Source organism: Lineus longissimus, chromosome 18 (assembly GCF_910592395.1).
Source record: "Lineus longissimus chromosome 18, tnLinLong1.2, whole genome shotgun sequence".
NCBI lineage: Eukaryota > Metazoa > Nemertea > Pilidiophora > Heteronemertea > Lineidae > Lineus > Lineus longissimus.
Window position 1 is genome coordinate 14,378,670 of NC_088325.1, and position 24,412 is coordinate 14,403,081.

General features: G+C 41.2%; 2 protein-coding genes and 1 long non-coding RNA gene across 3 annotated transcripts; all 3 read left to right on the top strand.

The window, feature by feature from the left end:
* Positions 1 to 1,091: 1,091 nt before the first annotated feature.
* LOC135502182 (uncharacterized) lies at positions 1,092 to 11,744 on the top strand. Its single transcript, XR_010449738.1, has 8 exons — positions 1,092 to 1,175; positions 4,171 to 4,232; positions 4,497 to 4,556; positions 5,325 to 6,011; positions 6,314 to 6,398; positions 6,880 to 7,000; positions 8,203 to 8,581; positions 10,613 to 11,744. It is a non-coding gene; the product is annotated as an uncharacterized LOC135502182 (long non-coding RNA).
* A 3,797-nt stretch (positions 11,745 to 15,541) lies between these two features.
* LOC135502245 (probable cyclin-dependent serine/threonine-protein kinase DDB_G0292550) lies at positions 15,542 to 19,228 on the top strand. The gene is made up of 3 exons (XM_064794905.1): positions 15,542 to 18,243; positions 18,593 to 18,680; positions 18,972 to 19,228. The coding sequence occupies exons 1-3, from the start codon at positions 15,542 to 15,544 to the stop codon at positions 19,077 to 19,079; spliced, it is 2,898 nt and encodes a 965-aa protein (XP_064650975.1). The 3' UTR covers positions 19,080 to 19,228.
* A 279-nt stretch (positions 19,229 to 19,507) lies between these two features.
* LOC135502113 (mucin-12-like) lies at positions 19,508 to 23,678 on the top strand. Its single transcript, XM_064794692.1, has 6 exons — positions 19,508 to 20,348; positions 20,715 to 20,978; positions 21,331 to 21,711; positions 22,127 to 22,435; positions 22,719 to 22,800; positions 22,926 to 23,678. The coding sequence occupies exons 1-6, from the start codon at positions 20,297 to 20,299 to the stop codon at positions 23,455 to 23,457; spliced, it is 1,620 nt and encodes a 539-aa protein (XP_064650762.1). The 5' UTR covers positions 19,508 to 20,296; the 3' UTR covers positions 23,458 to 23,678.
* The last annotated feature ends 734 nt before the right edge of the window (positions 23,679 to 24,412 follow it).

The following is a 24,412-nucleotide window of genomic DNA, read 5'->3' on the forward strand; positions in this document are numbered from 1 at the left end:
TGTAACAAATCCCTTTCGGTTACCAAAACCGCCTTGTTGTCACAACAAAGAAATGACGTCACGCGCGCCAAAAAGCACGTTTCAGATGAATTTTCCCGCCACTTCTTTCATACATATCGGCATTTGCTTATCAAAAATATAGTTAAAAGTGTTTGAATCACTCTAAGTAAGTTGGATTAAAGATAAGCTGTGATCATAACGGTCGTCAGCACCATGTTTGGGGTTCATGGAGTAACTTGTCTCCCGTTTCCCCCCTAAACAGGGGGGGGGGGGGGGGGGGGACGGGGTAATTTTTAATTTTATCACTCGGAATTCTGTCCTCACTCAAGGCAAATCAGGTCTCTTGTCTTCCTGGATGAGATAATACCGGTATTCCACTTGTGGACAACATCAGCTTTATAATCTTGCCTCGAGGCTCGAAGCTGATGGTACTGGTACTAGTGGTAGGCCTACTCAGAGCGTAGGAAAGAGAATCCTATATCGACAGAGATACATACATTAAAACGCCACCTCCTCTAAGGCTTAAGCCCCTAACTGCAGCCATTAGTCAAATGAATGCCACCACTTTCACCCCTAGCTCCTACCTATAGTCCCCTTAAGAAACCCGTTCACCATTTGAACTGCACATGTGCGTTAGTTTACAATTTCATTTCCCGCGAAATCTCAAAGATCACATGACCTCCTAACGTGGATGGGATATAACATTTACCTATTCTCCAAGCGTCGTCAATGGTGATCTTTGCCGCTAAACCCACTCGGCCTACTGACTATGTAAGAATTTCAACGGGCGCATGTAAAATTCGACAGACGACCGAAGACCGGGAGATTGACATTGACCGGGATGAATGGGTCGAAATCTGAATGACCATGACTACGCTTGGAGAATGGATTTTGTCGGTTTCATCCAATCAAATCTCTCGAAAACTATCGACGGGTGCATGTAAAATTCGACAAACGGACCGAAGACCGGGAGATTGACATTGACCGGGTTGAATGGGTCGAAATCTGAATGAACATTGACTACGCTTGGAGAATGGATTTTGTCGTTTTCATCCAATCAAATCTCTCGGAAACTATAACACAACTTCCGGTGTTTAATCCGCCATTTTTAAAATTCACTTTCGTCTAGTCGTACGATTTAATTCGTTTTTGAAATGCTCGTCATCAACAATCAGGTAAGTCTTTTACTTTATGATGTCCACCGAATAATGTACGATAAGTTTACAGGTTATCAACTGGACGGAATTCCCCTCTCGATATGAAAAACCGACGTATAGCATGTAGCCTTCATCTAGCCTGCCAGGCAATATACACTAGAGTTACATGGTGTTACATTGGCAATGCACTACCTACATAATATACATAGACTAGTACATGTAAAATGTACAACATGTACAATACTCTGTTTCCAGATCATGGGGAGAATAATTCTGTGCCACCCTTTAGAGCCTCCTGGGGACACAGGCACATGGATTGGAAATAAGAGTACAACTGCCCTGCCCGTATCTCTTTTTCCACCCGAATCTGAATCAAAAAAACATTTTATGTCAAATTTCAATCCCTGAATTCGCGCCTTAAGCAGGTTAGAATTTTTTCATTATCTATTCAGTTGCGTTTCTGATGAAATTCCCTTTCCAATGACACCAAGCATGTCCACTTCTGTTCATTTTATCAGCTTTATTCACTTTTTGAATGAGGAAACTCGCCCCAGCGTAGATGCCGGCCGGCGGCATGCCGAATAGACGACGATTGATTTGCAGCAAAAACGCTACACTCATCAAATATGGTATTGCATGCGTAAACACCATTGACACATCCGATTTTTCAGCATTACAAACAATATCACGGTGATCATATATCAGGGTGATCTCATATCATATAGTGTTACAACACTTATCAAGGAGATTCAGTGAAGATTCAAGGAGATTCATTTGTTGAAAGATTTTTTTGTCTTCAATCCCCAAATTCGCGCCTTTTTTTCAGAAAACGTCAAAAAACGCCCTCCCTCATCACTTTCTTTGGAAAAAAGGATGATCAACTATTAAGAAACTTTTTTATGGGGCCTTAACCTTGTCCACGAAAAGTTCTACAAGACTTTTTTGTGGATTTTTTTATTCTAAATATTCAAAAATATTTGCACGCTACAATGTGCTACTCTGGGTAACGTGTGTGCGTATCCAATAAGTTCACCACTTTTCCACCAGTTTTCATTGCAAGAAACTGTTTTAGGAAAAACAAGCAACTGTACTGAAAAAAACACCATGTACAATTTGTATAGAGACACAGTCCACTATTATCAACTAATAAAAAGGTTATTCATTCATGGCTGGCCAATCCCATTTTACCAATCTGGCTTTGCCAATAAGATCTGACACCTTTGTTTGGTTATCTAAGACAACAATCGGCTCTTGTCAACCTTGTGAAAGAAAGTTTGGGGTCTATTACATAAAACCACTACCTGTCACATTTTATACTCCAATGCTTGGTTCACATACAGTGCAGGCAGAACATTCATTCTGGCAGGGTGCACATGGTTCTTTCAAAAAGAACTATCTCAAATTTTGACTTATTTCAACATTATGAAATAGCAAAATTACTTGTGTAAAGCATCAACGTTCTAAAGGTGGGTATCATCTCACTGAATCTTGACGATTACATCTCGTTTTACAGGCAAAAAGGATTTTGGAAGAGAGCACAACCTTTTTTTGTCTAATTTTTGGCGGGAAAAATGCATTTTCTTGACTTGAGGCTTGGGCTCTCAATATGGAGGTTTGGAAATAGAAAATCACTCGCAGCTATATTGAGAACAACTTCTGAACAGATATCTCTTGAGATCAACTTCTGAACAGTTGTTGGTTCTCAGAAAGCGACCAAAATTGGAACTTTGCCTAAGTTAATACAGAGGTCAAATGGCATAAATTAGCTATTCGAGTGTTATGGCACATTAACGCTAAAACCTGGCATCATAAACCCAGATGACCTACATTACAGTCTTGAATTACACCATATTTCGAATCAATCAGATTTATCTACTTGGCCACCAGAGGGCCAACACTGAATTAAGGTAAAAAGTGCAATATCTTGCTAATCCGAGTTGGTGACTTGTTTCAGGGGTTGGTGTCTCACTGCCCTTTGCCATTTGCGCCAAAACGAAAGGAAATTGAGCTTGGTGAAAGTGAAACTAATCCTGGCTAAAATTTTGGCAAAAGATAAAAAAAGATCGTCAAATGGTGAAAAGGTTGTGGAGACTCTTGATTTGAAATCATGAATATGGGAGAGACAGTGCACACTTGATTTGAACAGAAGAAATAAAGATTCACCTTTTATCCAGCATTATTATCTTGTTATTTCTCAAACTTGGTTGTGACAGTACAGTGGTTGTGACAGTCTATACAAATTACAATACCACTGTGTCCGTCGTCGGCTGTATCCTGTTTTAAAAACAGTTGCACGTTTCTTAACCGCTAGAGCTATGAAATTTGTACACATTACCCCCTAGGTCAGGTGACCTCGGACAATGAATTTCGGTCCAATCTGATTTTTGACTTGGCCACCAGGGGCCAGAAGTGGAAACCTAAAAAGTGTGATGTCTCTCATAAGAGTGACTCGTTTTCAATAAATTTTTATGGTAGGTTCTCCTAGCACAGGATACATCACATATCATACGTGTTTTCAATGTGACCTAATTTTCAAGATCACAGAGATCAAATGGCGTAAATTGGCCGTTTGGGTGTACTGTAACTATGGCACGTTTCTTAACCGCTGAAGCTATGGACTTGAAATTCGATACACATGACTCCCTACGTCATGTAGTTTCGGACATCGAATTTCAATCTGATCTGATTCTCGACTTGGCCACTAGGAGGCCAAAACTAAAGAAGAAGAAAAGTGCAATATCTCGCTTATTAGTGACTTGTTTTCGAATATATTTTTTTGGTAGGTACTCCAAGCAACGATACATTAAATGTCACACCGACTTTGATTTGACCTATTACTAACTATACATGTAGCATGTTTCTTAACCAGGATGAATTCCTAACCACCAAATATCTATACGGTATTACCCGCATACGGTGGTCCCTGGTCGTTTCATTACATGTGTACGTGCTTATTTCATGAGTTTTTGTAGAATCGCTGTTATCATGTGTCTTTGCCAATTTATCATTATAGGTGCTACAAACCCTCTGGCCTGAGCTCCGCAATTGCAACTGAAGAATCCTGTATGATTTTGGGTATGTATTGTATGCCATCAGGTTATGACTTGCCTTATCAGACGTCGGTCAAAAAACAGTTTCCTCAAATCAATCTGGCCACCTCAGAGCTTTTTCGTGGTGTCCATATCTTGGTCAGAACAAAGGGATGAGGTCAAGGAAGGCAAATCATGAAACAAATTGGGAAATATTATTCAACCATCATTTTTAGACATTTAGTATAATGGCTACGACAGTATTGGCAGAAGTACTGTTATAACGCATTGTGCCAATTTATCATTTCAGATGACACAACCTTGTCCGCAATTGCATTTGAAGATTCTCGTTTGATTTCCAAGAAGAAGGGTAGGTATAGTACCTGGTTATGACTCGTCTGACTTGTCAATAGAGGTGTCACTGTCAAATCTGTGTTATTGTTGGTAAAATAAACTTGTAACTTCTTGATCCCCAACAGGGCCTCAAGGCAGTGAAAGAAATTACAGACTAATTATCGGCAGGTTATGGAAAAAGAATGAAACAATTGATTTTGGCACAAAGAATATGAATCAGGAGACCCATCTGGCTGTTCTCCCAAATCAACTTCATTATGTGCACTCTTCTAAGAGATCAAAGATATTAAAACTTTCAACCTATATTTTGCATTTCAAAACAAAACATTTTTATCCCAAGAAATGTTAAAATGCAGTAATAAATTTGGTACTACATACATGTAGCCACTACTAAATCATGTTTTGGTCATGTAATTAAAATGAATAAAGTAAATTGATAGTGACACTTCTATGCTAATCGGGCGGTTATTAAAAAGTTGTCGCCAATAGTAAGATTTTGTGTTTGCGTGGGTGTGTGTGTGTGTGTGTGAGAGATGGGATTGGGAAAGGGTGTGGGAGGTCTTGGGGGAGGAGGGACTCTAGTCGCTGTAGTGAGTGCTGGATGTGTGACTGATCAATGTTGTGATAGTTTTGTAGTTATTGTTGTTATTCTAGTTGTCAGAGTAGTTATCGTAGTTATCTAGCTAGTATAGTTGTTAGAGTAGTTATCGTAGTTATCTAGCTAGTATAGTTGTTATTCTTTGTTTTCCTGTTTCCTGCTTATCATCTTTTTCAACCTATTCAGCTTTCAGTTGTCCAGGCCAGGCCAGGTGACCAATGACAATGATAGATCGGGTTCGATTCAAGCTATATACGCTTGGTGTATTTGGTTATCGTGACTGGCGACTTGAGTCTATCTCATCTCATGTCCAAGGCGCGGTGGCTGGGTCCCAGGCATGCTTGCCACTTTGTTCTGCGGTCCTCATCTAAGTTTCGACGGTGATGACATGGACTAAGGTTCAGGGTACGTGTTCCCCTTGAGTCATTGTGGTTGATTGATAGGGGAAATAAGAGTTGCGTGTTGCTAGTCATTCAATTGGTCCCCTTGTTTTAGAGTGTTGGCGGGATAAGTCTTACGACTGTTAACAATAGTAAGCAATAGCTGGCCAGCGATCCCCTACCTGATCTCGAGGGGGATGGAATGACTGGGGTCGAGACCTGTTGTTAGCCTGCGGAATTTCGTCGGACGAAATGTCAGGCGTGTCCGTGTGGTACTAATGTGCTAAACAAGTTTAGTGCTATTGACGAAGACATTGGGCTCTTTGGATAACAACAGTGTTCTTGACCTCCTTGTGCTCCACAAAGCTTATATATACCCGCTGAAATCGACAAGACGGCGATGAAGAAGGAGAGCCGGCCTCCAACTCGTCAGCCGAGAAGACACTGGATGGACCCGAAGAAGATGTTGCTACCAATGTTGGAGCCATAAAGGGTAAGCATTACTTAGTCCTCAGTTACGTCTGCATTAAAAGAAACATTACGCAGATGTTAAAATAACTCATCTTCATCCACGAAAGGCACGTTACTACAATACGCGGCAAGAGTTGCACTTTTCAAATCGAATAACATTAGGCCAAGTGTGGTGCAGCCATTTCGAACATGGTGTAGCCAATTTGTATTCCGGAGAGTGCTCTCTGGAAAACGTTTTAAATCGGATTCAGTGTGATCGCAGCATGCAGTAGAAACACACAGAAATTAGATAAACCCCTCAACAAAAAATATGATTCTTTTTAGGCAGCCCGAGCCAACATTGTACAAGGGCCACAAGGACAAGGGACACAAGGACAAGGGATACAAAAGATGATGTTGCAGACTGCAGGTTTACCACCACTTAGTCCTGATTCTCATGAAACAAACTTCAAAGCCAACTTGAGAGTTTGTTTGTAGAACGACGTTGGTTTTAAGCTGAAATTTCGATCTGAACATCGACGACCAAAGAATTAGGAGTCGATGAGAGAAAAATAATTAAAAAAGAAGTAGAACTTGAAGAGTGTCAATGAAATTAATGTCAACTTATACTTGGGAATCATCCCAAATAGACTGAAGCCAAAAGAAATTATTTCTTTTTCTGTGAACCCTCTACCCCTTATTATGACTAAGAACTGAAGACTTGGTCTCCAACAAATGAAATTGGCCAGAAATCATGAAGCTCTCCTGAACAGTGAGCAAAAAGTTTATGAAAACGAAACCTGAAACTTGAAGTGACAACCATCTCCCCCAAATGAAAAGAAAACAAATCTTTTGGTTTCAATCTATCCATTTTGAGGTAGGTCCTTGAATGTATTTTTCCTGTTATCTAGACTGCTGCAGATTGAGATGATGGCTGTCGAGAAGACCCAACCACTCAACCAAGATCTACAATTCGTTCTATGGTAGATGTAACTCTCAAAGTTTTTGGATGACGAAGGAATCCAACACATGGTAAATATAAACAGATGACAAGACAGTATTTGGGTGAACACGCCATGGGCTGAGTTCGTTTCATTACCAGAGTAAAGTAGGGTTGCAAATTGGTAGATTTTATCTTCAAACTGCACAAGCAATCTCAGTTTGGAATTGAACTGCAAATCAAGTGTCTAGAAGTAGAGCGTTGTGTTCGTCAGTATTTAGGCTTTTAGAAAATTAAGACGAGAACACACTTCTTAAGTAACATCCAACTCCGTTCCGGAAACTAGCGATGATTTTTGAAAAACCCACTTCAGCCGCCTGGTTTTGCTCTACCCGATTATTCGGGCAGAGATGCGCTGATATCCCCATATAGCTTGAAGACTTAAGCACTTTCAGGGTGATTTCGCACGTCGATTGGGAAACCTTTGACCTGCATATACCGTACTCTTGAAACCTACGAACTCAGCCCTAAAGTGTATTTACAGGGTGTGCCAATAAATATCCCATATGTTCTGTGGTTGCACTGAAAATAGACAGGTTATTAGATTTTCCATCCATGGTTTTGTCACTGCATCGCTCCTTACTAAACACAAACTGTGTCAAAAATCAAAGTAAAAGTGCCGTGGTTTGGGTCTCTGACAAGCGGTCGTGCTCCCGGGCTCACCAGTTGAAAATGCTCAGGTTGTAGTGCTGATTGAGCAGCTAATCTGAGTTCCAGTTCCACTGAAAGCTCTCAGCATAGACTGGGCTAAGAGTTAAAGTAGGGTGACAATCTCAACAGTTGTTGATATCAAGACCAGTAACCCAAAACTTGCAAATCATACTTTTGGGACAGACAAGATGTCGAGACGCGATGAGATAAGGGGCCGAGTGAGGGCTTTTTACTTAAGGGGTACGCCGTTCATAATTCCAGGAAAATAGAATTGCAGTTCTACACAATGCTGTAGAACAGTTATTATGCATACGAGTTTGCTGAAACTGGGTGCTTCTGGTATTTGTAATTCTATACAACAGCAGTGCCAGGGTGAAATCTATATTTGGTACATATTTGTGCAATTGGAAATTTTAAATTCAATTACAAACTTCTTGTTTTTAACGAACGGTGTAGGATTTAAGGGTTGTGATTCTTGATCATCAACGACTGGTGAATTTGATGAAACTGAATGAAAGGCCCTATGGCACAAGTGCATTAATTATGGTAGAACAATGGAGTAACCTTAAATTTTGTTTTCCAGTCGCTCACCGATACGGGCAGACAACTGAGAGTCGAGTGGATTCAGTGGATCGAATGGTTGCGCTGAGGGATGTCCATGCACAGGAGTGACGAACCACAGTTCAGCAAACGATGCCTTGACAGACCAATTCAAGGAGAACCTTCTCTAAGATCAGGAAGGGAACGTGTTTGCTGTGTGGATGGATTGAACACTTAAATGTCCGTCATTCTAATAGACGATAATGACAATCTTCTATAGACTATAATGACAATCGAACTCCAAGGGACTCTCTGGACTTAGGGCTTAGAGCTACGGCCATAGAGCCCTGACATGATATCCTGCAGCCACCACGAGGACAGCCATTCTCAATGTCGTACATTCAGAAGGATGCCATCACACGGTAATATAAACTTATAATCAATTTCAGTTTTCAAATGTTCTTGATTATGTGTACCCTGATTGAGAGATCGAGACCTCTCTCTTAATGAACAGACTTTATCCAACGTTGATTTTGTGATACCAATTACCGTGTTATTTACGTCAAACTTGCCGTGATGATAGTTTGAACCAATCTTGATTTATCAATACACTGTTGCGAAATGTGCAAAAAGAACTAGACTTTAGACTTCAGTTAAATTGCATAAATTGCATGATAAAATAATTTGCCCCTGTGACACTCTATCCTGGGACAGATATTCCTGCTACACCAGAATCCTTCACAATCATAGTGCCCCATCTTACACATTTTCTTAAGGTGGGCATGTGACAGGGTGTGGTCTACTTCTGGCCACCATCAGTCCACTGGGAGCTGGATTTGGGACAAATATCCTGAGCCATCTGTGGAAAAAATATCCAGTTAGACCAGGCAGCAGCTACAAATGATAACAGTCACAACTTCATCACAAGTCTGCATCTCCCAATAATCCCAATCATCACAGATTCCTTGTTTTGTCGACTTGGAATCAGCATTGTACGAGCTGAGGTCATTGGTCCACATCCAGGCAGTGACCAAGCTGACAATAGCATCGGGCTCTTACGAAAATCAATGACGCACCTCTCCACAACAGAGGTCGTTATGATATACAATCTTGTGATGTCACACAATATGCTGACCTTCATGGACAAGTGCAGAACTTTCCTTTTCTGGGAATGGCCAGCCAAACATGCATGGAGCCATAGTAGCCTCATGTGATGTGATATCAGCCGAAGAGTTTCGGGATTGTTTTCAAGTGCTCAACGTGATTACACTTCACAGTAATGATGAGCAGTGCATCTCTGATCTTCTTATCTTACTCAAATCAGATTGGTTGTAAACGGGATAAATTAGATATACACTTTACAGTAATGAAGAGCCGTGCGTCTCTGATCTTCTTATCTTACTCAAATCAGATTGGTTGTAAACGGGATAAGTTTTTTATGTCCTCGAGTCATAATCCTAGACTTACAAAGTCGAAGGAAAGACATTGGGAGCTTGAATCACGTTGAATTGCATGATACTGATAGAATAATTTGCCCCTGTGACACTATATCCTGGGACAGATATTCCTTCCTCACCAGAATCCTTCACAATCATAGTGTCCTATCGGAATCCTATCCTATTGGAAAACTGCCCAGGCCTTAATTTGCAATAAGCATGAATATCAATTGCTACATTGAGCTGTTAACGACTGTAGTGGTACCTTTAGGTACCGGTAGTGTCGGTCAGGGTCTCTATAGCACCACACACCTTAATCTGTCAAACAACAATGGGGCTAGACACTTTTTCTAGGGGGACATTGTCAACTCCTATGTCTGCCCAGTTCAACACCAGTCGATAGTGCTACTCATCAGATTCGTGAATTGAAGACCGCTCTACGTAGTGCCGACCACACCAAATATCAATACGGGGTGGGCCAGAATCATTAAATGAAATTATGTTGAGGAATACCTGGGGTAGTCTTTCCCATTGGTCATTTTCCCTGAATATTCCATTGCATCTTGGCAAGGAATTCATCATAACTGATTCAGAACATGTGAAAGTGTTTTGTTTTAATAATATAAGCAGTTTTATGGCGACACCTTTTTCCGCCCGACAGTGTAAAGATTGGTTAAAACTATCATCTGTGCAATTCTGATGAAAATCGCATCGTAACTAAAACTCCTGGATTTAGAATGCCCGCACTTTTCAGTGTAGGTAACAAGCGCCAACGAAGCCTCGCTTTGAGTTCAGCGGTTTTGGTCAGGCCGCTTGGGAACGTGCAACTTCTGTATTGACCGTCTGACGGAAACTGCGAAGGTGGAGCTAAACCTCGCCTACATCATGTTTGTTTACTGGCGTGAATTGTCTACTGGATATCTATACTGCGAGACAATGGCCCCTTGACATTGAATATCAACTCCGCATGTGCACCTATGTCCAGCCTTTAATCATTTCATGTTGTCTTTTTTTCAGCATGGTGAAACATCCCACGGAAGGAAGGAGGTTGTTCCCCACGCCGTCAGTCAATACGACGGTCAGATTGTATTTTGTCACCGTAGGCCTTATCGTTTGATCAAAATATCTGATTGAAAGGTGATTTAATGAAAATTCAAATTTTTCTGATGGTGAGAATTTATTCACCTTGCTTTCTACAAGGATAGATTCTTTTGATCTATGCTTGGTCATGACCATGATTTATGCCATGGTTCAAAATCTTTCACTTATTAAAGGAAGAAATTGAAATAACCATTATGGGGGGTTGGGTTGTTTCTGACTGACAAGGGAGCCAATGTGGCTCGCCTGAACCAAAACAAAATAATTTTCAAGGAAAATTTTGTGCTTAAGATAAAGAAGGAAGAACAATTTAAGGTGGGTGGGTTGTTGGTTGCTACCAGAGGAGCCAACAGCCGCCTTGGACCCTGAAATTCTTTTCAGGCAAAACTTATCATTCTGCTTAAAAAATCACCGAATTCATCAGATATTCATTTGATTATATCCATCCCTTTAGACATGGGGTCCATGTGTTGTTGTTTCGCTGACCCCACGAAACAAGAACACATGTGTCTGATGGAACCGTAGGCTTTTCATTCCGTTTCTCGATCTCATCAGTATCATAGAATTAACTGACATGGCCTGGGCTCCGATGCCCTGGACCGTTTGTCACACTGGCTGGCTCAGTTGCTCAGTACGTGAATGCCTTCATGCTGGAGACAACTGACCAATCGCCCAGTGATATGTTGAAATTGAATTTTCCTACCTGGGCAAGGCCCGGTGCCAAAAAATCTTAAAATACCAAAACATCTTTACAATTGAACTAAAACAGTTGGTTGAAATATCACTGTTTTGGTGAAAATGAACCTTGCCAGAATATCAAGTTTGAATTTTTGATATTCTTATGAAAAGTTTTAAAGACTGGTCCTTCCCTAGCCTTTGTCGTCAGTGTGTGTTCTCAGCACCAGCATTCGACAATGGTGGCATGCATGCATGTTTTGTAACCATGGTTACGACTGACCTTTTGATATTCTTTTGAAAACTTTTGAAAAATTTGACAAACAAGACTGATCTTACCCTAGTGGTCAAAACAGTTCAGTCTTTTAAAAATTTCTGTTCAAAAGACCTTTCATTGTAAGGGCATTGTCATGATCTGTCGGTGAGGAAAGTATTTTCTGAACCCGTCATGACAATTTAGGTTAGATCTGATACTGAATTGATCGAGAAAAGTGTAATTGTAAAACGTCAACTTTTAGACGTTTGTCCTGTATGAATGTATTTGTAAATCCTGTGTGTAAAATAAATATTTGTAAAATAAATATTTGCAAAATAAATATTTATAAAATGTCTAAATGAGATCTAAGACTCTATGACTTGGCAAAAGTATGGAAAACCCAGCTTTCAATCTTTGCCCTGTCAAGGTCACCTCTTTTGTCATGCAAATCAATGTCAGAACTGCTCCTTTTGTCATGCTAAGTGGCAGCCAGCTTTGTCCAGTAGCCATGAGAAATGTGGTTCTTTTGTTATTCAAATTAGGTCCTGTAAGTCATTGGCAGTGACCAAACCTATTGTCAGCTCGCATGACTCACCTGAGGGCATGCACAATAGGTTTTAATACAGCTATTCATGTGTAATAAACATGAATGCATGAAGAGGTTGATAAACTCAAACCATTGTGGTGGAGTAGTTAGAGTCTATTGTGTTTGATCTCAATTTAGCATTGTGTTGCAAGGACACTTATCAGTGGTTCTTTGTGACATCTTGTAAAGAAGTTGACCATGTCTTGAGGGGATAGTGCTACTTTCCTCTATCCTGGTTCTCTTCTGGTATTGGGCTTTCGGAGTGGTGCAGCAAAAAATAATGGACTATGATCATTGTAGAAACTATAATGTACAATGTATGAAGTCATCAAACATTTGCACCTGTCACCTGTGTGATGGAGATGGCGACTCCCTCCGATTGCGTAGGTTTTCTCCCGGTATGCGGGTTTCCTCCTACACAATATTCCAATTCGTCATGTGTCTTCGTTGGAATGTACAACAATAAAGTTTTTTGAAAGAGAAACAGTTCTTTTCTTATTGACTCACCTCTTACATGAAGGACACCATCACGAATCGAAACTTTTCATTGGAGTCGTTGTGCTTACCAGATTTTGACCTTGAACAGTAGGTCAAATAAAAAACCCGCTTCCGATGTCTTGCATCCCAATGGAAGCAGGAAATGACACACTTTTAGTGTTGTCAGTTTCAGTCATCCCTGAGGTCATCTTACCTAGTGGATTATGCATAAAGTTACAATGGCCATAACCACTGTTGGACTACAAGCATACGGACCTTTGCACCCCAGGAGAGGAGTCCATTGATCACAATCTTTGTTATGCAGGGTAGTTCAATACCACACTACACTCGAGCTGTTTTCATACTTGATAACACCAGTGGCATCAAAATGTGCCCTTGTACACCCTAAATAACAAATGACGTTACCATTCGCCAGTTCTTGCTGTGTGTACAGCAGGTAATGCTTACAATACGCATGTCCACAGTAAATTAACCAAAGACAAACGTCAGACACTTCACTACTGTGCATCCTTGCATACATTGTATTGACAGGTTTAAGCCAGTTGAGAGGTGTACTTGAAACAATGACACAACTAGAGATAGCCCAGCTGACCAGATAGAGAATTCACTAAAAGAGCTCTCTCATCTCTCATACTGGCTAACACCAGAGGCATCAAAATGTGTCATTGACTGTTCTTGTGTGTACAGCAGGGCATGCTTGCGATGCATTTGTCCACAGTAATAACTAAAGACAAACGTCAGACACTTGCATCCATTGTGTCGACAGGTTCAAGCCAGTGGAGAGGTGTGACCAGATGGAGTAGTCACAAAAACAGCTCTCTCATCATTGTATCATGGCCTCAGTCACAGCCTCCCTCTCCCTCCACCATGGACACCAGATTCCCTGCATTTATTTCGCACAACAGTGGCAGCCCTGATAGGAAGATAAACAGGATGACAAAATTAGGCTGCTGCAAGAGTCTTCCCTGTGGTACTCTGCTCTCTGGCTCTATGACCGAGGTGCTCAGTCCATGTCCGTGCCGGAGTGGGAATAGATAACCAGTAACAGCAGGGCCCTGTCTAATCATTTCTCAAACCAAAAGAATTTAAGAGGTGGTGAAATGCACTCCTTATTACAACCCTCAAATTCACCAGCCACAGAAGATCAGGTAGGTATATTGCTACTAAAATCTACTCCCAGCTAGAGTACGGTCAATTGATCGGCGACTGTGATGACTATGATTCAGAATCTGATAGCTGAACATGCTGAATCAACCAGCAATCGGGAGACCAGTGGCTCAGTGGTAGGCCACATGGGATCTGTTAAGCTCAAGGTGACAGATGAGAATTCACTGATAATCCCTGATTGCCTGATCATACACGGTGCGACCAATCTAATTCAATAGTTGACGGACACTGTCGGATTAGATCCGGAACTGATTTTAGCAGGTGACCTGAAACCTTAGTGGTACAATCGGGGCATCCCAAATAGAAAGTTGGGACAGCTCCTAGCTGGCGTAGTGGTCATCAAGCCTCTCCTATCACCACCTGAGGTATTCGATAATTGGAGGTGTAGTATAGGAAGTATGGTAGAACCACCCTTGGCCGTCACCTTTCTAGTAAGGGACAACCTCTCTATTTTAAAGGACTCTAGTTTTGATCCCAAATAGGTTGTTTCCATTCAATTTGATCTAATTAGGACACCTCTCTATTAAGTACAGCACTGTTCAGTCGCGAGGGTGTTCTTAATAGAAATGTTCTACTGGACAGGCCTACCAATCAGGAAGTTCACTCCGCTCATAAGCAAGCCTTTTCAATGATCTCCAACATCTTTTAACCTTAAAGGCCTTCTTTCTCGTCTCTGTTGAACCAGCGATCGAATGTGTCCAACGAAATATTAGACAATAACTCGTTTTATTTATGATACTTTATTCTGGGTCAAAATAAAAATACCTGTATACATACATATTTTAGTTTAAACAGACTATCAAGCAGTGGGAGCTCCTGGTTATTGAACTATAGGCGTTGACGGAGATCAATGAATAGAACTAACAATAAACTTTTCAAACTGAGATATTCAGTTCAGGGCCAAAATACATGTACCAATAAATGTATACAAAGCAGTGAACTGAGAAATATAATACTGCACGTTTATTATCATGGAATAATGCTATAGGAATGATCTGACTAAGTATCGTGTCTTACTCATCGTTGTAGAGAATCTAACACATTTGTCAAGAGACAAACCCCGGCTTTTTAACTGCTGACGCCGTCCATCATCATAATCATCATCCTACGCATCCGGAACTCACTCGGACCGTGGAAAGGACCGGAGAGGAACATACGGATGAAGCTGGTATTCGCGAATTGCATGCTATAGACACGGATTAATCATGTTTCTGAGATTTCTGGGATATTTCTTGCTGCTGTCACTTACTGAAGGTAATTTCACAACACAGTATATTACATGCAAAATGTTTTTATAGCGACTTGGGTTGTTCGTACATTGAGCTACTCGATACGTAAGACTCACCCTCGGACTCAACTCAGACACTGTCTAAATAATTGTCTCGCGACTTGATCGAGATTCTAATCTAGTTCTAATGGAAGATCTGATTGGGGGTTTCGGTTAGAATTTCTTACCAGATCACCAAATGTAATTTGCCCTGTGTGGCGTTCCCCGTTTTTTATTTGTTCACTAATTACGTTGCCTCTTTCTTTAATTGTGACTAAAAGATACTACCATGTTTAATATCGCTCAAAGGAGTGCCCTGGGCGCACCATTGTTGTGGTTTTAAAAACAATTCCGTGTTCAAATTTCCATTCTAAGAGGCCTTGGTCACAGGATATCATTATGTTTAATGGAAACGCGTTAAACCTCCGCCTCGGATTTCGGTCTGCATTTTTGGTCTACCCGAGCGGTCTTGATTATACAACCAATGACATCCAGCTCGGTATTAATTCCTTAAGCCACCTCCCCACTCGAATTCAAATCTTCAACAGGAGTTACGCCACCAACTTGCCAAACTCCATTATCTCCTCCTTCCACACTAGGTCTACCGACACCGACAACAACTACAGTGCCAACTTCAACACCAACGACTACAACCTCACCATACTCTACAACTACCTCAAGCTCAGGAGGTGGTTTTCCCGGCAAGACACCGACCCTTCAAGTAGCCACATCAAGTTCATCGATAACACCAACACTAATGATTCCAATCTGGACAACAACCTCACCTTACTCTACAACCCCATCGAGCTCAGGAGGTGGTTTTCCCAGCAAGACACCGACCCTTCAAGTAGCCACATCAAGCTCATCAATAACATCAACACCAACGACTACAATCTCGACTACAACCTCACCTTACTCTACAACCACATCAAGCTCATCAATAACATCAACTCCAACGACTACAATCTCGACTACAACCTCACCTTACTCTACAACCACATCAAGCTCATCAATAACATCAACTCCAACGACTACAATCTCGACTACAACCTCACCTTACTCTACAACCACATCAAGTTCATCAATAACATCAACACCAACGACTACAATCTCGACTACAACCTCACCTTACACTACAACCACATCAAGTTCATCAATAACATCAACTCCAACGACTACAATCTCGACTACAACCTCACCTTTCTCTACAACCACATCAAGCTCATCAATAACATCAACACCAACGACTACAATCTCGACTACAACCTCAACTTTCTCTACAACCACATCAAGTTCATCAATAACATCAACACCAACGACTACAATCTCGACTACAACCTCACCTTACTCTACAACCACATCAAGCTCATCAAGAACATCAACACCAACGACTACAATCTCGACTACAACCTCACCTTACTCAACAACCACATCAAGCTCATCAATAACATCAACACCAACGACTACAATCTCGACTACAACCTCACCTTACTCAACAACCACATCAAGCTCATCAATAACATCAACACCAACGACTACAATCTCGACTACAACCTCACCTTACTCAACAACCACATCAAGCTCATCAATAACATCAACACCAACGACTACAATCTCGACGACAACCTCACCTTACTCTACAACCACATCAAGTTCATCAATAACATCAACACCAACGACTACAATCTCGACTACAACCTCACCTTTCTCTACAACCACATCAAGCTCATCAATAACATCAATACCAACGACTACAATCTCGACTACAACCTCACCTTACTCTACAACCACATCAAGCTCATCAATAACATCAACACCAACGACTACAATCTCGACTACAACCTCACCTTTCTCTACAACCACATCAAGCTCATCAATAACATCAACACCAACGACTACAATCTCGACTACAACCTCACCTTTCTCTACAACCACATCAAGCTCATCAATAACATCAACACCAACGACTACAATCTCGACTACAACTTCACCTTTCTCTACAACCACATCAAGCTCATCAATAACATCAACACCAACGACTACAATCTCGACTACAACCTCACCTTTCTCTACAACCACATCAAGCTCATCAATAACATCAACACCAACGACTACAATCTCGACTACAACTTCACCTTTCTCTACAACCACATCAAGCTCATCAATAACATCAACACCAACGACTACAATCTCGACTACAACCTCACCTTACTCAACAACCACATCAAGCTCATCAATAACACCAACACCAACGACTACAATCTCGACGACAACCTCACCTTACTCTACAACCACATCAAGTTCATCAATAACACCAACACCAACGACTACAATCTCGACTACAACCTCACCTTACTCTACAACCACATCAAGCTCATCAATAACACCAACACCAACGACTACAATCTCGACTACAACCTCACCTTACTCTACAACCACATCAAGTTCATCAATAACATCAACACCAACGACTACAATCTCGACTACAACCTCACCTTTCTCTACAACCACATCAAGCTCATCAATAACATCAACACCAACGACTACAATCTCGACTACAACCTCACCTTTCTCTACAACCACATCAAGCTCATCAATAACACCAACACCAACGACTACAATCTCGACTACAACCTCACCTTACTCAACAACCACATCAAGCTCATCAATAACATCAACACCAACGACTACAATCTCGACTACAACCTCACCTTACTCTACAACCACATCAAGTTCATCAATAACACCAACACCAACGACTACAATCTCGACTACAACCTCACCTTACTCTACAACCACATCAAGCTCATCAATAACACCAACACCAACGACTACAATCTCGACTACAACCTCACCTTACTCTACAACCACATCAAGCTCATCAATAACACCAACACCAACGACTACAATCTCGACTACAACCTCACCTTTCTCTACAACCACATCAAGCTCATCAATAACATCAACACCAACGACTACAATCTCGACTACAACCTCACCTTTCTCTACAACCACATCAAGCTCATCAATAACATCAACACCAACGACTACAATCTCGACTACAACCTCACCTTTCTCTACAACCACATCAAGCTCAGGAGGTAAGATAATGGAAAGAAACACAAAGAGCAATCGAGCTTTTTTTAAAAAGGGTCTTGTAAATGTCCGCTTTGGTTTATTTACTGCTTGAGTTTTATTTAAATTCTTGCTGGCAAGATGGCGTTGTCTCAGATAATTGCTTCTTTTCATCGAGATTAGTTCTAAATCGTAATTCACAAGCTGTAACTTGATTTAGTCGTCAAAGTTACAACATTCTATAATTTAGATGAATCGAAGCTCTCCCTAAACTCCTACTTTAAGTCGGTGTCATTGAGGAGCACAGTATCCTTATACTGTATCTTTTATTCTCAAGAACTAAATACGAGTGTCTTTCTCGTCATTACTCTTCAGACGTGATTATCCGAGTTTCTGTTGGTTTGGCTGTACCTCTGGTCATTGTCTCAGCCATTCTCATTTCACTGATAATAATCTTGTGGAGGTAAGTTGCCAGCATTGATCGATTTCCTCAGTCACATTCGGGTAGTATTGGCCAATCAGAAAAGCTCATTTCGTCAGCCTCGGCGGAGCTTCATTTTACCGTTGGTATTAACAAATAAGAAGCCCTCATTTATACTTCAACGGAGTTGTTCGCAGAAGTAAGTCAATCACAAAAGCTAAACAATAATGGGTGCTATGGATTGTCATTCGATCTATATCTACATTTTGAAAGGACTTTTAAAAACGTAAAATAAATTTTGTTGTTAACCAAAGTTTTTGCTTTCGTTTTCAGAAATGGAGTTATTGCCCGCCTCTGCAAATGTCATTCTGGTGGAAACACAGACGTCGACGAAGCTGCAAAAAACAATGCCAATGGCCTCACTTCCGGTGCAAATGTTGAAACAGACTTTGAAGACGTCTCTGGGTCGACTTTTGCCAATCATGCGTTTGTTGATGACCAAAATGCGAGTCTCCCCCAGATTTCAGATATTGGTGACTTTTCCGACGTGAATATGCCAGACATAAAGCCAACGGATAATCACAATGACAGGATGCCTACTTATGAGAACATTGAAACAAATGGAAGGAGTCAAGGCGGGCGGGCCTTGGGCACAAACACTCGGCGCCAGGAGGTACCAGCCCCAACGGATCGTGATGTTTCTCTTTACGCAGAAATAGGAGACACTGGCGCCAGTAGGCTATGCGTTTTGGCAGTAGCTGCTCCCGGGGAGGAAGACGAATCAACCTACGCCGAACTTGAGCCGGTAGAGCGCTCAGTATATCTGAACTTGCGTCACACGGGTCTTGCTCAGTCCAAGTCGTAAATGATTGTGTAATCATTCCGAGACATTCTGCAGTATCTGAAGAAGTTTTTTACAATGCTTTTTAACATTTGTAAATTTCAATGATGACTGCTCTCAAAATTTGTCCACTGCATTCTATCACGTGGAAAGCAATGAACACATAACATCACTTTTAACATCACTTGTCAATATATTAGTTTAATACATGTAGAATTGATATATATTTCATGATAATAAAAACAGATTGTGTAACACCCAATGTACGGTGTTGTTAATGTGTCCTTGTTTGCTTATTCGCCACTTGCCTCAAGAAGCTTTGGTTTTAGTCGTATTTGGCCAATCAGAAGGCCTCACTCTTGTTAACCGCGCCCAACCGGCATGGTACAGGGCGTCCGATTGGCTAAAGTACGACCGAAAGGCCAAATAATGAGCAGGTTGTTGGATTGCAGCCATGACTCCTTTGTGATTTCTTAAGCTATATAAGTTAGTCCGTGTGTGGGTTTTCTTGTTTCGAAACTTCCTGGTCTTGTTACATCAAACGATAATTTCAATAAAAGTATTACAGAATAAACTTTCAAATGGCATTTACCATTCAGAGTGACATTCATCATTTATCATTCAAAAGACGGCATTTCCTTCTTAAAAATGAGAAGACGTCTTTTCAGGGCAGTAGGCCCTGTGTTCATAGTGTTTAGAAAATCGAGGTCGGTGTATGTTGGAAATCATGCCTTACATAAAAGTTTACCTCCCAAAATACGAGATCAGTTATAGGATCCTTTTTCACAGTTCAGAGTGTTATAGATAAGGATTCATCATGTGGCTGCCGGCGATACTAGGATATTTCTTGCTTCCTTATCTTGCTGAAGGTAAGCTGTACATTAATTTTCATATTTTCGTGCATACATGTCATACAATAATCTATGCCACACCATTTAAAGATATGACTTTACACTTGATTACGTCACCGTAGTTTTAATCACGAAAGAGCAGATCTACGTGCACCAAAGACGATGTGTGCCGACATTGTCTCAAAGTTGATGAATTTGCAGCCCTTACAACGTACAATAGCAATAGTATGTCGGCAATTGATTAATGTATAGACCACAGGTGGACATGCATTCTATTAGTATAGTACCCATATAAAGTACTGTTGACGAGACGAAAAAACACACAATATTTCAGCTATTTTACCAGTTGGCCGTCACATTTGGTAGTCCATCATTTTATTTCAGGTGCTAATAGAATATTCACTTGCTCTCCGGGACGCTTGACGGTGACATGTGATGCAGGGAAAGTCATACTTGTAAAACAAGTGCACCGTGGCTCTTATAGAGGCGCTTTCGATTCCTCCCATTGCAAATACCAAGGTGGTGATGGGTTTGAAACAGCCGATGGTAATTCAAAACAGGTTTGGGAGGAGTGCAATCTACAAAACACGTGCTCTGTTCTATTCATCCAACCGGGGAATTATTATCTGGAAATGGTTTATGAATGTGGTGAGATAATTCTTTGATCAGTGTTGATGCGCCATTCTTTCGTTATAATCATTACGGGTGCCCGAGAACAAGAATATACGTATGTAGGGTTAGAAAAACGAAATGACCTCTGACAAAAGCCAGGTGTTGATATCCTCGGTCGAGGCGGAAGATCCGGAAGGTTCTGTTCTGCTACTCTGCGTTCGACAATCCAAATTCCAGTAGTATGGAGTGTAGGCCTACACTTTCGTTCGAATTCTCCGGTAAACAAAACCTGCATCCATCTTATGTGATAAACACTGGTTTACATTGTGTAACGATGCTCGATTCGCCTATACTTGCTGATATTTTCTAAAAGAGTCTTACATTTCAGTTTATAAGAGTAACATCGAAATGCTAGATATCTGCGATACTGGCGGTGGCACGCGATTAGTGACAAAGCATGGATACATCTACAGTCCCTGCTACCCGAACTTGTCGACGTGGACAGAGTCATCAAATTTATATTGTAGGTGCAGTGGGACGTTAGCTTCCGGGGGAACGGACGACATGACTATCAGTGTCTTCAACGCATTTCAAGGAACAGACGAACTGGGTATCAGATGGCATAGTATCACTAATGAACCGGTGACATTTAAAAGTACATCACGAAGCTTCAGGACGGTAAGAAGCGCCACCGGGAGTTTCCACCTTCGATTCTCTTCTACTTATGTAGGATTTGATTGGAACAGAGGTTTTTGGTTAGAATTTAAAGGTAAGACAATCCTGGTTGGCCAAATAGAACGTAAAAAGAATGGAACGAAACAAACTACCCTTTGGAGGCGCGGATCCAGAGTCTTGTAGATGTCCTGAGGTCGCTTTTGGTTCGCCGAATTGGAGGCCGGAATATGGGGTCTTCCACAACAAAATTGGGAAATCTATGAACGTGCTCTTAGATTGCGATTTCAGATCAGAAATATTGGGTGATATGAATAAAGACTAGCAAATGCTTTTATCTAAATCTCCATGTGCATTTACACGAGGCCTTCCTGTACAAAACCGGAGTAAAAGCATTTGCTAGTCTTTATTCATATCACCCATTGACTCTGGCCATTTCATCTTTATTCAGCACTGTTCAGGGTCTACAATTGTTATATATGTTCTTCTATACAAGTTCTTTAAATTTGCAGCGGACTCCCCACTTGAATTCAAATGTTCAAATCGAATCGTTGTACCACCAACTTGCCAAGCTCCTATACCTCCTCCAACCACGACGCCGACGACGCCGACGACGACGACGACGACGACGACAACAACAACAACAACAACAACAACATCAACAACTACAACAACTCCAACCACAACCACGCCAACCACAAGCTCAGGAAGTGGTTTGCCCGGCGTGAAGACAACGATCCACGAGACAGCAACCACATCAAGTTCATCACCGACTAATGCGACCTCCAAAACAGTTGATAGGTCTGAGTTGAGTGAACGAGGTAATAAGGCAATGGAATGGACATCGAGATTAGTTATAAATTGTAGTTCACAAGCTATAACTTGCTTCTGGTCGTCAACTTTTAGTCGTCAAAATTTAGATGAATCGAAGCTGTCCTGATAGACTCATACTATACATGAAGATGTCGGAGTCATCAAGGAGCACAATCTAGTTTATTTTTAAGAAGTAAATCTCTCTCTCGTAACTGGCCATTTTTGCATTGTCAGAGATGTTCATTTTTCGCCCGCCTTCTCACATAGATTTTGGTACATTTTACTCTTCAGATGTGAATATCCCAGTGACTGTTGGATTGGCTGTACCTCTGATCATTGTCTCAGCCATTCTCATTTCACTGATAATATGGAGGTAAGTTGCCAACATTCACCAATTTCCTGAGTCACATTCGATCTTTCAACAACATTCTGAAAGGACAAGGACTTTTATAGATTTTAAAAATACGTTTAACCATAAGTGTTTGCTTTCGATTTCAGAAACGGAATTATTGCCCGACTCTGTAAATATCATTCTGGTGAGAACAGAAACGACACCGCTCAAAACAATGCTAATGGCCTCACTTCCGGTAGGCCTGTCTACGAAAATGTTGGAAGAGACTATGAAAACGTCTCTGGGTCGACTTTGGTTAATCCAGCGTTTGTTGGTGACAAAACTCCGAGTCTCCCCCAGTTTTCAGATATTGATAACTCTTCCTACGTGAATATGCCAGATATAAATCCAACGGATAATCACAATCAAAGGATGCCTACCTATGTTAACGTTGAACCAAACAGCAGGAGCCAAGGTGCTGAGGTCATTCGCACCCATCGTCAGCAGGCACCACCGATTGGTGGTAGCTGTCCTTACGCAGAAATAGGAGACACTGGCGCCAGTATGCCAAGCGTTGGGGAAGCAGCTGCTCCCGGGGAGGAAGACGAATCACCATACGCCAAACTTGAGCCAGTAGATCGCCCTGAATATATGGATTTGCGTCACATGGGTTTTGCCAGTCCCAGTCAAGAGGATTGATAGCGAAGTAGATATTTCTGAGATAGCTGAATAAGTGTTTTACAGTACTTTTTTGCATTTTTGTATATTTCTATGATGGCTTCTAAAAATTTGTCCACTGCATTCTATCACGTGGTAAACAATGAACACATGACATCAATTTTAACATCACTTGTCAATGTATTAGTTTAATACATGTAGAATTGATATATATTCCATGATAATAAAAGCAGATAGTGTAACACCCAATGTACGGTGTTGTTAATGTGTCCTTGTTTGCTTATTCGCCACTTGCCTCAAGAAGCTTTGGGGTTTTTAGTCGTATTTGGCCAATCAGAAGGTCTCACTCTTGTTGACCGCGCCCAACCGGCATGGTACAGGGCGTCCGATTGGCTAAAGTACGACCGAAAGGCCAAACAATGAGCAGGTTGTTGGATAGCAACGAAAAACTGAATGCTTCCTTACGGCCAAGAAATGTTTAGAACGAATTCAATTCTAGGTCATGACAACAAGATATTTGGAGATTTCGCACAGAAAACGCAGCAAGTAGAAAATGTCCTTTTTCAAATGAAACTTCAAAGACTGAAACATTCAAATACACTCACTTTGCCAAAATCTTACAAAGGATGACCAAGAACGAGCAATTTGAAGGGAAACACTCACAAGTTTTCCGAGCCATTTTCAGCCTTCTTCGCGCGTGCCCCCTACATGTGCCAATGAAAGAAGCATGTTTATTTGAAGGGACTGCTGGAGCCAAACCCACGGTCTGGGTGGGAGAATTTTCTGAGGGTGCATCGCACAAGGACTGCATATATGGGAACCGCAGCTTTTCTATCCCTGGTCTAAGACTATCGAACGCTTTGCCATGTGCATTGCGAACAGTAACATACATTGAGATATTCAAGGCAGAGTTGAAGACCTTTTTATTCCAACGGGTGGTGGCGCATTGAGCGTGATATACCACAGAAAGTCCCTG